Source organism: Coregonus clupeaformis, chromosome 1 (assembly GCF_020615455.1).
Source record: "Coregonus clupeaformis isolate EN_2021a chromosome 1, ASM2061545v1, whole genome shotgun sequence".
NCBI classification, from domain to species: domain Eukaryota; kingdom Metazoa; phylum Chordata; class Actinopteri; order Salmoniformes; family Salmonidae; genus Coregonus; species Coregonus clupeaformis.
The window spans coordinates 6,058,143-6,075,880 of NC_059192.1; the positions used below are offsets into that span (position 1 = coordinate 6,058,143).

The window sequence follows — 17,738 nt, forward strand, 5'->3', positions numbered from 1 at the left end:
TAAACTAGATGACTAGCAGTGGGTGCTGTTTTGAAGCCACCACTCCTCCATTTTACTACTCCCCCACCGTTGTAATAATAATAATAATAATAATAATAATAATAATAATAATATGCCATTTAGCAGACGCTTTTATCCAAACAACGATTTTAGAAGCAATAGAAAAGCATTTATGAATGTCTACTTTCGTTTTTGCCACGTTTATTCTATTACAGATACTTTATTGCATAATGCTCTTAAAGTATATTATGTGAGGTAAACATTTAGAAATACATTTTCCTTAAAGGGTCATTTTTTTAGATTACTAATGTTACTGTCCCCACCACAACAACAAAAATACTTAAATACATGCACTTTCGTCCTTTAAACATTTAATTGAAATACTGTAAAATTTCCTTAATTCCTATGGAGGACTGCGTCTCTGGGGAGTACCAATATGGCCGACTGGAACTTCAAAGCCTATCATTGGCCAATACATAGCTAAAACTAAATCTAGTGTTTATATATTATTGATGCTGCCCTATCCCTAGCAAGATGGCGTTGTAGAGCAACTATCGCGAGATGTCATTAAAAATTCCAGCAAATCTGTGAGCTCGCCACCTCCCTCCATTGGGAAAGATCTCTCCCGAAAAAAGGAAGAAAATAAACCCGGGGGCGCAGCTAGCAATGAAAACAAAACCGGAAAACTAGTTTATGCTTCAATGATTCTGCAAGAAGCGCTTCGTCGGAGTACAATGTGTCCGCGGGGAGTGAATTATGCAGAAGATTTGTATTCTGGATTTTTTTTACCCTAGCTAAATAGCTAGCTAGGCGAGAGGATTTCAATAGCTAGCTTGCTAGCCAGCGAATAAACAGTGGTGGTAAACTTCGCAAAGAGCAACTGCTACGATTGTAGCCAGCTACCTCCACTTTTGTGATTTTTCTTCAAATGGGTGTAGGTTACCACCCGATGGAAGCTTTTGCATTGGAGCTACGAGGCTGTTAACACAGTGCAATTTCTATTTTTGCGGTTCGCACAATAACATTAGCTAGTTAGCTAGCTAACTATTGATTACAACAAAACTACCTTGTTACTCGCTTGCTCGTTTGGCTTTGTGGATACTGGCCATGGACTGAATAACGCACCCGAATGGTGTCTAACTAGCTTGATGGCTAGCACTATTATTATTTTGGATAATATAAATTGGGTACAACTAAACAACACAAGACCTTGAATATGGATTGTGTGTGCAAAACTCAAGACCACTAGTTAGCTAGTTATTTGGATCATCATGCATTGGATTGCTGGGCCCATGTACCAAATTGGATGAAAGAAACGTAGCTAAAGAAAACAACGGTATATACACTGTTGGTATATACACTTTTTTTTTTTTTTTTTACATTTGCAATTTACGGTGAACGGAGGCAAAATACAATGTCTACGGCGAAAGAGAACTCATGCAGGAAATTCCAGGCGAACATTTTTAATAAAAGTAAATGTCAGAATTGCTTCAAACCTCGGGAGTTGCATCTCTTGACCGATCAAGATCTGAATCAGGTAATTCGTTGTTGTTGTGATGATGTTGCCACATTGTAGCATAGGTGTTTGTTAACGTCCACGAACTCCTTGTTAATCTAGCTACAATGTAACCATTTGGGCGTATCAAGGTTGCTGTTGCGGTCAAGTTGTGTAACAATCGAATTAGCCGGTTAGTTAGTCAAACTTCCAATGGATCTTCGCATAGTATTGTAGGTTCTAATAACATTCTAACGCATTTTTAAATTGTGACACGATGTTGGCATATTTCATGCTGTCTACTTTGCCATCTTTAAAATGAAATCACATTTTATTGGTCACATACACGTATTTAGCAGATGTTATTGCGGGTGTAGCGAAATGCTTGTGTTCCTCAAGTCTATTAATCAGCGTTCCTATTGCCAATAGTGTGTGTGTGTGTGTGTGTGAGTGAGACATTCAGGCTGTATCCTCATTCAGTAACTAATGGTGTTGACCCCGCTTCAGCCTGACTATAAACTAAGGTGTGGTTCTGAACCAGTGTTTCTCACCATTTTTTTTATTTTAATTTCAACTTTATTTAACCAGGTAAGCCAGTTGAGAACAAGTTCTCATTTACAACTGCGACCTGGCCAAGATAAAGCAAAGCAGTGCGATTAAAAACAACAACACAGAGTTACATATGGGGTAAAACAAAACATAAAGTCAAAAAATACAACAGAAAATATAAAAAATATATACAGTGTGTGCAAATGTAGCAAGTTATGGAGGTAAGGCAATAAATAGGCTATAGTGCAAAATAAGTACAATTAGTATTCATCAACCACTGGTTCAAAATGAGGAATAAGCTGTGGTAATATTTATTTTATTTTATTTAACCTTTATTTAACCAGGTAAGCCAGTTGAGAACAAGTTCTCATTTACAACTGCGACCTGGCCAAGATAAAGCAAGGTGGAAAGCCACAGATGAACATTAGATTTGGATAGATAGATGAGCCAGGTTTTTTGACCAGCTTCTGGTTAGGAATAACAGTTCTAACTGGCAAATAACACCACCCACCCAAAAGGAGGAATCAGCTGACCCATCATGGATCCTGGCCCAATATTTGGGAGACATTACCCTGAAAGATCCCCTTGTCCCATAGGTCTGTCACTGGCATGCAGGGTCACCAGCTGACTCAAGGGACTGTCTGTCACACAGATAACTGTGGCCGCAAACGATAAGGTTTTGCCCTCCTGAACGTGACCCTGGCCATGGGTTCTTTGCAGCTGAGCTGACTCAAGATTAGGGGTGTAATGGTTCACCAAAGCCACGTTTTGGTACTTACTGCGGTTTCGGGGTCACAGTTCAGTTTCGGTAAACAGCGGGAAAATGAAATGCCAAAAGTTACAGCAGTTTAATTTTTGTTTATTTAATAAAATCCAAAGTGTTGTTATTCCTGACTCCAAATATGATCATCGGTCATATAATGCCTGATGAGAGCACCATCAGGAATAACAACACTTTGGATTTTCTTAAATGAAAACACACGATTACTCATCAACAATGAATCATACGCGGAGGATTTCTGTATTTTGAAAGTTACATATCTTGAAAACTTGATTGCTGACAAGTGCAACACAGGGTTCATTGGCCAATTCATTGACAACTTTTGCTTTCTTTTGCTTTCTTACATAGAGCGGTTGCTACTTGTTTGCTGAAATGGGTGCGAGACGTCGAAGTTTGTGACGTGGTTCGAGCACTGGATAAGAGCGTCTGCTAAATGATGTAAATGTACTGAAAAACCCCTATTATTCTCAACCACTGAGAATGGATGCATATCCATGGCTATAAACATACCTTGTAATGTTATTTGGCCCGGTCAGAATCTGCTGCGAAGGGGTGCTTTAATGCAGAGGGGAGAAGTTTTTTTTTTTGAGTTTCCGTCTCGCTCCGGTGGTAGGAATACTGGGGTGATGTCGGCGTAAATGTGTCAACGTATTTGAGGTGTTGGCAGTTGCACAGGCTATTCTCGTTGAGCAGTGGCAACATACTCTCTATGTCCATCGCCATTGTAATCTACTGGGAAGCCAAAATGTTCCCAAACTAGAGATTTAAACGATGATGAGCATCCTCCTGGTTTATGGACCCCACCACTCGCCACCGTCCAGAACTAGTTCCTGGCTGCGCCTCACTAAAGGACAGTTTGAAATGTGCCAGTTAAGATTTGAATTTAGATAACAACGTCTGCATAGGCTCTAGTTGTTTTAACAGAATTTTCAGCTCAGATTTACTCGAGGCATACAATGCAGCCTTATAGGCGTGTTGTCTTTTAAATGTTGTTTTTATGTATTCATCCGGTTCACAGTGCGGACCGAACAGAGGTACCGAATGGTTTGATATGAATACGTGTACCGTTACACCCCATCTCAAGATGTTTGTGCACAAAACTGAAAATATGAAGCTCTAGACGTAACTTAAGTATACACATAAACAAAGTCCTCACGTGCGTGTACTCAAGTCCACGTTATAAACAAGTCTTTGGTTGAATGACACGTTTCCAGTAAAAAAAAAAGCTTCCCTCTCCTCGTCTCTCCTTTCCTTCACCCCCCCCCGGTTTCCTTCAGCCAGTGAAATAATGAGTGAGACAATCTCTCTCCGAGATCGTTAACTAGTCTCTGTTGTATCCTGTAATTGATCCCATGCGATGACGTCCAGATGGGCCGTTGAACGTGGCTTAAGAACAGCAACATCAGCAAGCATCCTCGCCTCCACAGAGACTGTGTGTGTTTCTCTGCATGTGCGAGTGAGAAAGTGTGTTTCTCTGCATGTGCGAGTGAGAAAGTGTGTGTGTGACGGCCTGCTTGTGATTGCTGCGGGGTTAACCCCTTCAGATCCGGACTGCTGAGTCAGGACTAGAATCTTAAAGCGATTACATCACTTTCTTAATCTCCCTGAGACCCAACCCTGCTCTCTGGGTTAGTGCTATCCGGATCCTTGGGAGGTCTATACCTTAACCCCTAACCCTTACCTAACCCTAACACTTACCAAACCATTTTAAATGTCCACTTCAATGGGGTGACATCAGAGTTGGGAAGTCCCAAGGATCCTGTTTAGACTTTTCCCTGCTCTCGCCCAGTGGAACCAGAGATGCTTCTGTTCGCTGCTCTCTCCATCTAGGGCTAGACATGAGTTGGTCTCCTACCAGGGAATCTTTACCTGACAATGGAAACAACCTTGTACGCTTGCTAGACCTCATTTCATAAAATAAAACAATACTTTAAAATAAACACATTTCTAGCCCAAATCCATTCTAAGGAACTATCCATGGCATTGACCGCCATTTTCGACAAGACAACGTAAACATGATTGAAAACTAGCCTATCCGCTCTCTCGTATTCTGTAATGACTTCTTTTGGGATGAGTGGACCAAATGAAAAGAACAGGAAAGTGGGAGGGTAGAAATCAGAAGTGAAACATGGAGGGTGGTTCCACTTCCATCCACTGGGCCTCTAGTAAGTAGATTACTAGAGGTCAGGGTGCTTCAGTGGTGTCTTAATGAAGTTAAAATCACTATGAATGGCTCCAAGAGAGGCTCTCCTTAATCTTAACTGAATTTGAGCCCTAAATTTTAAAAGCAAGTTATTCTCAATCTAGACATGAAGGAAAAGGGAGTTGCTTAGCTCAAACTTTCACTCTTTACAAGTCATTTGATCAAACCTCCCTCGTGATTGCAGCATTGACGAAAAAGAAAAAAATCCTAGCCCACATGGATACGTTATCTGAAGGAAAAGGAACAGAATGTGGAGGAACCGTATCCAATATAAACAATGTCCTTCGTTATACACCGCACAAATGGGAGGAAGATGGAACTGTGGGAGGAGAGGGAGCGTCGGAGCAGATTCCTTTTGCAGTTAGTTTAGTCTGAAAAAATGACTTATTTCCCTAGTGTAGACTGAGGCCTAAATGCCTGTAAACTCATGTGGTGTGTGCCAGAGAGAGCAGTTTGTACGTTCTGTTGGGAGAGGAGATAATTTTAAAGGTTGTTTTTCTGGATCTAGGCTATCGCTGAGCTACACTGCTCTGTAGTTCCTGTGGCATCAGCGAGAGGGAGAACACACTCAGGATAGATGGTGGGAGGCAGGGAGGAGGGAGAGAGAAGACTGGGAGATGGTGGGAGGAGGGAGAGAGAGAGAAGACTGGGAGATGGGAGGAGGGAGAGAGAGAGAAGACTGGGAGATGGTGGGAGGAGGGAGAGAGAAGACTGGGAGATGGTGGGGGGCAGGGAGGAGGGAGAGAGAAGACTGGGAGATGGTGGGAGGAGGGAGAGAGAAGACTGGGAGATGGTGGGGGGAGGGGGAGAGAAGACTGGGAGATGGTGGGAGGAGGGGGAGAGAAGACTGGGAGATGGTGGGAGGAGGGGGAGAGAAGACTGGGAGATGGTGGGAGGAGGGAGAGAAGACTGGGAGATGGTGGGAGGAGGGAGAGAAGACTGGGAGATGGTGGGGGAAGGGAGGAGGGAGAGAGAAGACTGGGAGATGGTGGGAGGAGGGGGAGAGAAGACTGGGAGATGGTGGGGGAAGGGAGGAGGGAGAGAGAAGACTGGGAGATGATGGGAGGAGGGAGAGAAGACTGGGAGATGGTGGGAGGAGGGAGAGAAGACTGGGAGATGGTGAGGGGCAGGGAGGAGGGAGAGAGAAGACTGGAAGATGGTGGGAGGAAGGGAGGAGAGAGAGAAGACTGGGAGATGGTGGGAGGAGGGAGAGAAGACTGGGAGATGGTGGGGGGAAGGGAGGAGGGAGAGAGAAGACTGGAAGATGGTGGGAGGAAGGGAGGAGGGAGAGAAGACTGGGAGATGGTGGGAGGAGGGAGAGAAGACTGGGAGATGGTGGGAGGAGGGAGAGAAGACTGGGAGATGGTGGGGGAAGGGAGGAGGGAGAGAAGACTGGGAGATGGTGGGAGGAGGGAGAGAAGACTGGGAGATGGTGGGGGGCAGGGAGGCGGGAGAGAGAAGACTGGGAGATGGTGGGAGGAGGGAGAGAAGACTGGGAGATGGTGGGAGGAGGGAGAGAAGACTGGGAGATGGTGGGGGGCGGGGAGGCGGGAGAGAGAAGACTGGGAGATGGTGGGAGGAGGGAGAGAGAAGACTGGGAGATGGTGGGGGGCAGGGAGGAGGGAGAGAGAAGACTGGGAGATGGTGGGAGGAGGGAGAGAAGACTGGGAGATGGTGGGAGGAGGGAGAGAAGACTGGGAGATGGTGGGGGGCAGGGAGGAGGGAGAGAGAAGATGGTGGGAGGAGGGAGAGAGAAGACTGGGAGATGGTGGGAGGAGGGAGAGAGAAGACTGGGAGATGGTGGGGGGCAGGGAGGAGGGGGAGAGAAGACTGGGAGATGGTGGGAGGAGGGAGAGAGAAGACTGGGAGATGGTGGGGGGCAGGGAGGAGGGAGAGAGAAGACTGGGAGATGGTGGGAGGAGGGAGAGAAGACTGGGAGATGGTGGGAGGAGGGAGAGAAGACTGGGAGATGGTGGGGGGCAGGGAGGAGGGGAGAGAAGATGGTGGGAGGAGGGAGAGAGAAGACCGGGAGAAGGAGGGAGGAGGGAGAGAGAAGACTGGGAGATGGTGGGGGCAGGGAGGAGGGGAGAGAAGACTGGGAGATGGTGGGAGGAGGGAGAGAAGACTGGGAGATGGTGGGAGGAGGGAGGAGGGAGAGAGAAGATGGTGGGAGGAGGGAGAGAGAAGACTGGGAGATGGTGGGGGGCAGGGAGGAGGGAGAGAGAAGACTGGGAGATGGTGGGGGGCAGGGAGGAGGGGGAGAGAAGACTGGGAGATGGTGGGGGGCAGGGAGGAGGGAGAGAGAAGACTGGGGAGATGGTGGGAGGAGGGAGAGAGAAGACTGGGAGATGGTGGGAGGAGGGGAGAGAAGACTGGGAGATGGTGGGAGGAGGGAGAGAAGACTGGGAGATGGTGGGAGGAGGGAGAGAAGACTGGGAGATGGTGGGGGGTAGGGAGGAGGGAGAGAGAAGACTGGGAGATGGTGGGAGGAGGGAGAGAAGACTGGGAGATGGTGAGGGGCAGGGAGGAGGGAGAGAGAAGACTGGGAGATGGTGGGAGGAAGGGAGGAGGGAGAGAGAAGACTGGAAGATGGTGGGAGGAAGGGAGGAGAGAGAGAAGACTGGGAGATGGTGGGAGGAGGGAGAGAAGACTGGGAGATGGTGGGGGGAAGGGAGGAGGGAGAGAGAAGACTGGAAGATGGTGGGAGGAAGGGTGGAGGGAGAGAAGACTGGGAGATGGTGGGAGGAGGGAGAGAAGACTGGGAGATGGTGGGAGGAGGGAGAGAAGACTGGGAGATGGTGGGGGAAGGGAGGAGGGAGAGAAGACTGGGAGATGGTGGGAGGAGGGAGAGAAGACTGGGAGATGGTGGGGGGCAGGGAGGCGGGAGAGAAGACTGGGAGATGGTGGGAGGAGGGAGAGAAGACTGGGAGATGGTGGGAGGAGGGAGAGAAGACTGGGAGATGGTGGGGGCGGGGAGGCGGGAGAGAGAAGGCTGGGAGATGGTGGGGGGGCAGGGAGGAGGGAGAGAGAAGACTGGGAGATGGTGGGAGGAGGGAGAGAAGACTGGGAGATGGTGGGAGGAGGGAGAGAAGACTGGGAGATGGTGGGGGGCAGGGAGGAGGGAGAGAAGAAGACTGGGAGATGGTGGGAGGAGGGAGAGAAGACTGGGAGATGGTGGGAGGAGGGAGAGAAGACTGGGAGATGGTGGGGGCAGGGAGGCGGGGAGGCGGGAGAGAGAAGACTGGGAGATGGTGGGGGGCAGGGAGGAGGGAGAGAGAAGACTGGGAGATGGTGGGAGGCGGGAGAGAGAAGACTGGGAGATGGTGGGAGGAGGGGGAGAGAAGACTGGGAGATGGTGGGAGGCGGGAGAGAGAAGACTGGGAGATGGTGGGGGGCAGGGAGGAGGGAGAGAAGACTGGGAGATGGTGGGGGGCAGGGAGGAGGGAGAGAAGACTGGGAGATGGTGGGGGGCAGGGAGGAGGGAGAGAAGACTGGGAGATGGTGGGGAGGAGGGAGAGAGAAGACTAAAAGCCGGAAATTAGTTACCTCAGGTTCGTTCAGCCGTTCCTATGGGTGAAATGAATGGGGAAAGAATGGTATTTTGGGATAAACGTCTGAGGTTATGAGAATATCAGTCAGTTAACATGACCTTTATGAATTATGAAGCATCAATGTACTCGTTTTGATTTACTTAAATGCTTTAAAATTCACAAAGTGATGTTAGCTGATGACTATTATCTCATAGAACAAAACGTGTAAGAAGTCAGGGAAAGGGGATACCTAGGCAGTTGCACAACTGAATGCATTCAACTGAAATGTCTTCTGTATTTAACCCAACCCCTCTGAATCGGAGAGGTGCGGGGGTCTGCCTTAGTCGACGTCCACGTCATCGGCACCCTGAGATCTCCTAAGCCTGTGTTTACTGCAGATCTTATTTTCTGCGTTTTTATCCAAAAACCCTACAAAAAACCCATTCATTGGGCCTCCCAAGTGGCGCAGAGGTCTAAGGCACTGCATCACAGTGCTAGAGGCGTCACTACAGATCCGGGTTAATTCCCGGGCTGTGCCACAATTGGCCCAGCATCGTCCGGGTTAAGGGAGGCTTTGGCCAGGACGGCTTTACTTGGCTCATCGCGCTCTAGTGACTCCTTGTGGCGGGCCCGGGTGCCTGCGGGCTGACCCCGGTCGCCATGTGTTTCCTCCGACACATTGGTGCGGCTGGCTTCCGGGTTAAGCTGGCAGGTGTTAAGGAGTGTGGTTAGGCGGGTCATGTTTCGGAGGACGCATGACTTGACCTTCGCCTCTCCCGAGCCCGTTGAGGAGTTGCAGCGATGAGACAAGATCGAAAATTTGGGAGAAAGGGGGGGTAAAATACCCCCCAAAAAACATTAATTTCCCCATAGGCTTTGGCCAACGAGCAATGGCGAAGTTAGTGCCTAGGAAAAGACTCCATTACTATTGCTCTCTATTGGGATTGAGCTTTAACCTCACTGCCAGTGGTAGGGCTTGCCTTGGGGGAGGATAGGAGGGCCGTGGGGGAGAGCTGAGAGGGGACGGCGAGGTAACGGGAGGACCACTGTAGAGGAAGTGAGGCCTGTGTGTGGAGGCGGAGTGCAAGGGTGTGTCACTCCTCTCCAGGCCTCCTGGCTCCTCAGGCCCACCAACATCACTACGTGCCACAGCTGCTCGCTCGCTTCTACCTCTCCTTTTGACTCTCTCATTCTCTCCTGTCAGTCTCTTTCTCGCTCGCTCTGTTTCACTCTGCCGCTGTCTCTCGCACAAGTTATGCTTTAAAACACCACTTACCTGTGTGATATGGGCTCATTTATTGATAACATTACCCTTATAGCCATAATAATTTATTATATATATTTGGAAATGTTTCGTGCATACCCCACTCCCCATGAGGCACTCGAAGAGTGGGGTCACGTCCTGGGATCAGCCATTATTGACGGCGACCCTGGAGCAATTAGGGTTAAGTGCCTTGCTCAAGGGCACAACGATTCCCCCCTCCACCTAGTCAGCTCGGGATTCGAACCAGCGACCTTTCGGTTACTGGCCCAACGCTCTTAACCGCTAGGCTATCTGCCGCCCCATATAGGATCTGAGGACAGGAAACATCCATTTTGGATCGTCTGTGGTGTATGCTAATCATCAGTCAAATCCTCCGTCAAAATGCCAGACTCTTACTTATCAGATGTCTAAGGACGAAGTCGTGACACGTTTACCTCAATCACCTTTAAAAGGAACCACTTCATCTATCTGTCTCTATTATTCAGGCAGTTCTTTGCAAGCTGAAACAAGGCACATATGGATTTATGACAGACATGCAGGGACACGGGCTAGCTAGCGACACGGTGAATATCCCCGCAGACTAATAATCGTACACTTCACTACTGCAGGTGAGACGCTAGCCTGGAATTTAAGGGGTAGAAAAGAGCCAAACAGGCCTGACAGACAGCAGACAGCTGCTGCTTGGTAATGTTTAACAGTAAAAATCAGAGACAGACAGAGTTTTAATAGAGTGCAAAGAGCACCCATTTTAAACGTCTCTCCCCCTCGCCCTGTCGGAACTCTGCTCCATGTTTATACGTTTCCACATCTTTTGAACTTGTCCTCCGTGTTTTCATTGGAAACAAGAAGGTTTTTTGGCTCAAACAGCTTCCATGAGGTGAATGTTGATTGATAGGCGGGAGCTGTTGTCATTCCCACAGAAAGCTTCATTCTAGGGGCCTCCCGAGTGGCGCAGTGGTCTAAGGCCACTAGAGATCCTGGTTCGAGTCCAGGCTCTGTCGCAGCCGGCCGAGACCGAGAGACCCATGGGGCGGCGCACAATTGGCCCAGCGTCGTCCAGGTTAGGGCAGGGATGTTCTTGTCCCATCGCGCACTAGTGATTCCTGTGGCGGGCCGGGCGCAGTGCACGGTGTCACGGTCGCCAGGTGTTTCCTCCGACACATTGGTGCGGCTGGCTTCCGGGTTAAGCGGGCATTGTGTCAAGAAGCAGTGCGGTTGGGTTGTGTTTCGGAGGACGCATGGGAGTTGCAGCGATGGGACAAGACTGTAACTACCAATTGATACCACGAAAAAGGGGTACAAAAAAATAATATATATATATATATATATTTGTGGAGTGGTTGAAAAACGAGTTTGAATGACTCCAACCTAAGTGTATGTAAACTTCCGACTTCAACTGTATACATACACTTAGGTTGCAGTCATTAAAACTCGTTTTTCAACCACTCCACAAATTTCTTGTTAACAAACTATAGTTTTGGCAAGTCGGTTAGGACATCTACTTTGTGCATGACACAAGTAATTTTTCCAACAATTGTTTACAGACACATTATTTAACTTTTAATTCACTGTATCACAATTCCATACACTAAGTTGACTGTGCCTTTAAACAGCTTGGAAAATTCCAGAAAATGATGTCATGGCTTTAGAAGCTTCTGATAGGCTAACTGACATAATTTGTGTCAATTGGAGGTGTACCTGTGGATGTATTTCAAGGCCTACCTTCAAACTCAGTGCCTCTTTGCTTGATATCATGGAGAAATCAGCCAAGACCTCAGAAAATATATTTTTGACCTCCACAAGTCTGGTTCATCCTTCGGAGCAATTTCCAAATGCCTGAAGGTACCACGTTCAACTGTACAAACAATTGTACGCAAGTATAAACACCATGGGACCACGCAGCCGTCATACCGTTCAGGAAGGAGATGCTTTCTGTCTCCTAGAGATGAACGTACTTTGGTGCGAAAAGTGCAAAGCAATCCCAGAACAACAGCAAAGGACCCTGTGAAGATGCTGGAGGAAACAGGTTCAAAAGTATCTATATCCACAGTAAAACGAGTCCTATATCGACATAACCTGAAAGGCCGCTCAGCAAGGAAGAAGCCACTGCTCCAAAACCGCCATAAAAAAGCCAGACTACGGTTTGCAACTGCACATGGGGACAAAGATCATACTTTTTGGAGAAATGTCCTCTGGTCTGATGAAACAAAAATAGAACTGTTTGGCCATAATGACCATCGTTATGTTTTGAGGAAAAAGGGGGAAGGCTTGCAAGCCTTAGAACACCATCCCAACCGTGAAGCACGGGGGTGGCAGCATCATGCTGTGGGGGTGCTTTGCTGCAGGAGGGACTGGTGCACTTCACAAAATAGATGGCATCATGAGGAAGGACAATTATGTGGATATATTGAAGCAACATCTCAAGACATCAGTCAGGAAGTTAAAGCTTGGTCGCAAATGGGTCTTCCAAATGACCCCATGCATACTTCCAAAATTGTGGAAAAATGGCTTAAGGACAACAAAGTCAAGGTATTGGAGTGGCCATCACAAAGCCTTGACCTCAATCCTATAGAAAAAGCATGTGTGGGCAGACAAGGAGGCCTACAAACCTGACTCAGTTACACCAGCTCTGTCAGGAGAAATGGGCCAAAATTCACCCAACTTATTGTGGGCAGCTTGTGGAAGGCTACCCGAAACGTTTGACCCAAGTTAAACAATTTAAAGCCAATGCTACCAAATACTAATTGAGTGCATGTAAACTTCTGACCCACTGGGAATGTGATGAAAGAAATAAAAGCTGAAATAAATCATTCTCTCTACTATTATTCTGACATTTCACATTCTTAAAATAAAGTGGTGATCCTAACTGACCTAAGACAGGGAATGTTTACTAGGATTAAATGTCAGGAATTGTGAAAAACTGAGTTTAAATGTATTTGGCTAAGGTGTATGTAAACTTCCGACTTCAACTGTACATATATACAGCAAAAATAAGAAAGCTTAATTCTAGACTCATCTAAGCAATTTGAAGGAAAGGCATCAAATGTTGCTGATTACGCTGACAGGCTTGCTAACTGGTGTGGTTTTAAAATGGCCTCGCCTTGAGGGTCTCTCTCTGTCTACTCATTCACCCCGACTTTCTCTTTCACTGCCTTCCCCCCCCCTCCCCCACCATTTTAATGATTGTCTAAATTGCTCTTTCCTCTGTTTTACAGGCCAAACCTATTTATGGCGGATGGCTGTGCTTGGCCCCCGAGGGAACAGACTTTGGCAATCCCATGCAGAGATCCCGGGTAAGAGCACCCATGAGGCGCGCGTGTGTGTGCGCTCACATGGAATGGGGGGGATGGGTTAGAATGTACGTTCGCTGTTCCATAGCACTAGTCACATGATAAACATTTAGACGAACACCATTCCCCAGGCAGCAGAACCCCACGGTGAGAGAGGGGATGAGTAAACTTGGACCATCAGGAGGTTTTCATCCATTTCAAATCCATTTGGGGAAGTAAGCTGGATCTTCTTTGGGGCGGTAATGGAAGAGTTTGAAACAATACAGACCTATGATCTTCTAGTCAGAGAAAAGGACTCTTAAGCCTGCGTAGGTAGTGCTTGGATACAGTGGACGTAGGCCTAAGGGTCCGTTGCAGGGTCGTCATGTTAGTTACTGCATCTTTTTAAGCTTCTCTTAGCTGAATGTTCACTACACACTAGTAGTCCTGTGGTATGTATCAGCCCAATAACAATGCTTCTTTCTCTCCCTGCAGACGTACAGTATTAGTTTCTAGGCTGTTTCTAAACTGTCTTCAGATGAAGGTCTAACGGCGTTCCTCTTTCTCCCGACAGAAATGGCAGCGGAGGTTCTTTGTGCTGTATGAACATGGCTGCCTGCGTTTCGCCCTGGACGAATCGGTAAGGATCTGTCGCGTCAAGCCATGCTACTTCTGCTTCCTACCCAACAGCCTAACAGCGCTCCTTAACCTGGTCACAGACGCAGCTATATCACTAGCTGTCCTGCCTTCTGGGTTCATGCAGAGCCAAGGTGACAGGGAAGAGTAGTGTTTCATGTGGTCCCTTGTATGTTGGAAAGTTGAAGGACATGACTGTGTAGTGTTGGTGTAATCAGTGGTACCTGCCTGGAAAATAGATGACTGGGTAGCCTTCTTATCTCTTCCATTTAGCCTAGCTCTGGCCCACCCTACCGCATGTCTATGGAGGAAGTAGGGCTGACCACATTTAGTCGACTGGTCGATTGTTTGGTCGATAGGCTGTTGGTCGACCCAGATTATTTTATTCTAGCAGCGGCAAATATATTTTAACAAATTACCTGTCTGATTCAGGCCTGTCTGAGTGGACTAATCCAGACACCTGTCTGATTCAGGCCTGTCTGAGTGGACTAATCCAGACACCTGTCTGATTCAGGCCTGTCTGAGTGGACTAATCCAGACACCTGTCTGATTCAGGCCTGTCTGAGTGGACTAATCCAGACACCTGTCTGATTCCCGCCTGTCTGAGTGGACTAATCAAGACACCTGTCTGATTCAGGCCTGTCTGAGTGGACTAATCCAGACACCTGTCTGATTCAGGCCTGTCTGAGTGGACTAATCCAGACACCTGTCTGATTCCCGCCTGTCTGAGTGGACTAATCCAGACACCTGTCTGATTCCCGCCTGTCTGAGTGGACTAATCCAGACACCTGTCTGATTCAGGCCTGTCTGAGTGGACTAATCCAGACACCTGTCTGATTCAGGCCTGTCTGAGTGGACTAATCCAGACACCTGTCTGATTCCCGCCTGTCTGAGTGGACTAATCCAGACACCTGTCTGATTCAGGCCTGTCTGAGTTTACTAATCCAGACACCTGTCTGATTCAGGCCTGTCTGAGTGGACTAATCCAGACACCTGTCTGATTCAGGCCTGTCTGAGTGGACTAATCCAGACACCTGTCTGATTCAGGCCTGTCTGAGTGGACTAATCCAGACACCTGTCTGATTCCCGCCTGTCTGAGTGGACTAATCCAGACACCTGTCTGATTCCCGCCTGTCTGAGTGGACTAATCCAGACACCTGTCTGATTCAGGCCTGTCTGAGTGGACTAATCCAGACACCTGTCTGATTCAGGCCTGTCTGAGTGGACTAATCCAGACACCTGTCTGATTCAGGCCTGTCTGAGTGGACTAATCCAGACACCTGTCTGATTCAGGCCTGTCTGAGTGGACTAATCCAGACACCTGTCTGATTCAGGCCTGTCTGAGTGGACTAATCCAGACACCTGTCTGATTCAGGCCTGTCTGAGTGGACTAATCCAGACACCTGTCTGATTCCCGCCTGTCTGAGTGGACTAATCAAGACACCTGTCTGATTCAGGCCTGTCTGAGTGGACTAATCCAGACACCTGTCTGATTCAGGCCTGTCTGAGTGGACTAATCCAGACACCTGTCTGATTCCCGCCTGTCTGAGTGGACTAATCCAGACACCTGTCTGATTCAGGCCTGTCTGAGTGGACTAATCCAGACACCTGTCTGATTCAGGCCTGTCTGAGTGGACTAATCCAGACACCTGTCTGATTCAGGCCTGTCTGAGTGGACTAATCCAGACACCTGTCTGATTCCCGCCTGTCTGAGTGGACTAATCCAGACACCTGTCTGATTCAGGCCTGTCTGAGTGGACTAATCCAGACACCTGTCTGATTCAGGCCTGTCTGAGTGGACTAATCCAGACACCTGTCTGATTCAGTTCTGTCTGAGTGGACTAATCCAGACACCTGTCTGATTCAGGCCTGTCTGAGTGGACTAATCCAGACACCTGTCTGATTCAGTTCTGTCTGAGTGGACTAATCCAGACACCTTTCTGATTCAGGTCTGTCTGAGTGGACTAATCCAGACACCTGTCTGATTCAGGCCTGTCTGAGTGGACTAATCCAGACACCTGTCTGATTCAGGCCTGTCTGAGTGGACTAATCCAGACACCTGTCTGATTCAGGCCTGTCTGAGTGGACTAATCCAGACACCTGTCTGATTCAGGCCTGTCTGAGTGGACTAATCCAGACACCTGTCTGATTCAGGTCTGTCTGAGTGGACTAATCCAGACACCTGTCTGATTCAGGCCTGTCTGAGTGGACTAATCCAGACACCTGTCTGATTCAGGCCTGTCTGAGTGGACTAATCCAGACACCTGTCTGATTCAGGCCTGTCTGAGTGGACTAATCCAGACACCTGTCTGATTCAGGCCTGTCTGAGTGGACTACTCCAGACACCTGTCTGATTCCCGCCTGTCTGAGTGGACTAATCCAGACACCTGTCTGATTCAGGCCTGTCTGAGTGGACTAATCCAGACACCTGTCTGATTCAGGCCTGTCTGAGTGGACTACTCCAGACACCTGTCTGATTCAGGCCTGTCTGAGTGGACTAGTCCAGACACCTGTCTGATTCAGGCCTGTCTGAGTGGACTAATCCATTGCGGAAGCTGCGGGGGTGGTACACCAGCATCACCAGTAGTACATTTACATTAATTACCATAATGTCTAATCTACTATGTTTGTTTGGTTACGCTCATTTCAGTTAATGCATTCAATATATTATTATTCCAGTCTTACCGTTGTCATTGTAGGAGTGGACATGTTGTTTGCAGAGTACACAACCTAGGCTACACAAAGAAAGGTTTTGGTTTATTTCATTCACGAGTTGTACATTTAGTCATTGTCTTTTGTTTCGAGCGCTCCTGTCAGTCTTGAGTAGGTACGCACCTAATTATGCATATAGAAGTAGGCCTATAGGCTACCTGGCCTACGCGCAAATGTAGGCCTATAAATGTGCCCATTTGGGGATCTGATACTATTTCTGATTGTCTTAACTCACCATCACTGTGGAGCTTCTCAAAGCAATTTTTTGATTCGCCTCAAACAGCAAGTAAACAAAGTCTGTTTTTACATCCATTGAGAATGACAATAGTTCCTCAACGTAATCTATTTGAAAAATCTTTCCAGCTCTCTCCCTTTCGATAACCGACTCAGCATGAAAGAGGAAAAACACGTCATGCTCTGATCCGCTGGAAACGTCATAGTACAGGCCTACCTGATTACTTCTTATCCCTTGGCGCAAATAGTCTACAGCTGTGTCTGTCCGGAGTTCACTGGCACAGGAAACGCTGAGGGCCCAGAATATTTTATACAATGTTGCTAGTTTGCTAGCACCAGCTTCAGGCAGGACCTGATGGATGATACAATGTTTCAAGTTCCTTGCAGACAGGCCACTAGTAGCCAATATGATTTATAGGATATTTATTTTTATCAGGATATTTTCTACCTGCAGGCTACAATGGTTTTATTTGTTGGCTTTATGGAGGCTATTTTTACATAGTTTGCAATGGCAATAGATGTAACTTTTTAGGTTTGGATCATATCATTCAATGATTTTGAGATACAAAGACTTTATTATAAATGAAATGAAAACTGTTCCACGAAAATGTGCATATGAAAATCATAACTGGCGCGCAGATCAGTCGAAATGGTACGATAACTTGGCACTCTAAATGGAAAGGGTTGGTAGCCTATCACCGGCAACTTCAGGAGCATTACGGTAGAAAGGCCAGGAGCAGCGGGAGGAGAAGGGTCGGGAACAGGTTTTCTTCTTCTGGTTACTCTGTATTGATCTCTGGCTCCCTCTTTAGTAATGTTGTGTGTCTTAAATGTTTAATGGCAGTGCTTAAAGCATCAGACAAGCTCAGTAGCCTACATATAGTTGATTTTATTCAAACATGGGCTCTTTCTATGTATGGAAAAATACATGTTTTAAAATGTCGACCAACCGATTGGTCGAAAGAACAGATGACTCTCGGGCTACTAAAGATTTTTTTTTTGTCGGGGTCATCCCTGGGAGAAGGAGAGGAACAGAGGAGAGAGAGAGAAGTGTATGAAGCAGAG

At 47.5% G+C, this 17,738-nt stretch overlaps 1 protein-coding gene across 3 annotated transcripts in view; it reads left to right on the forward strand.

Annotated features, from left to right (window-relative positions):
* The first annotated feature begins 625 nt into the window (after nucleotides 1–625).
* LOC121575182 (myosin phosphatase Rho-interacting protein) overlaps nucleotides 626–17,738 on the forward strand; it is a 71,796-nt gene continuing 54,683 nt past the window's right edge. For all 3 annotated transcript variants that reach the window (XM_045224838.1, XM_045224873.1, XM_045224855.1), the window contains exons 1-3: nucleotides 626–1,537; nucleotides 13,038–13,115; nucleotides 13,666–13,731. In XM_045224838.1, coding sequence (XP_045080773.1) covers nucleotides 1,415–1,537; nucleotides 13,038–13,115; nucleotides 13,666–13,731 — 267 coding nt within the window. In that variant the 5' untranslated portion in view covers nucleotides 626–1,414. The remainder of the gene's footprint in view (nucleotides 1,538–13,037; nucleotides 13,116–13,665; nucleotides 13,732–17,738) is intronic.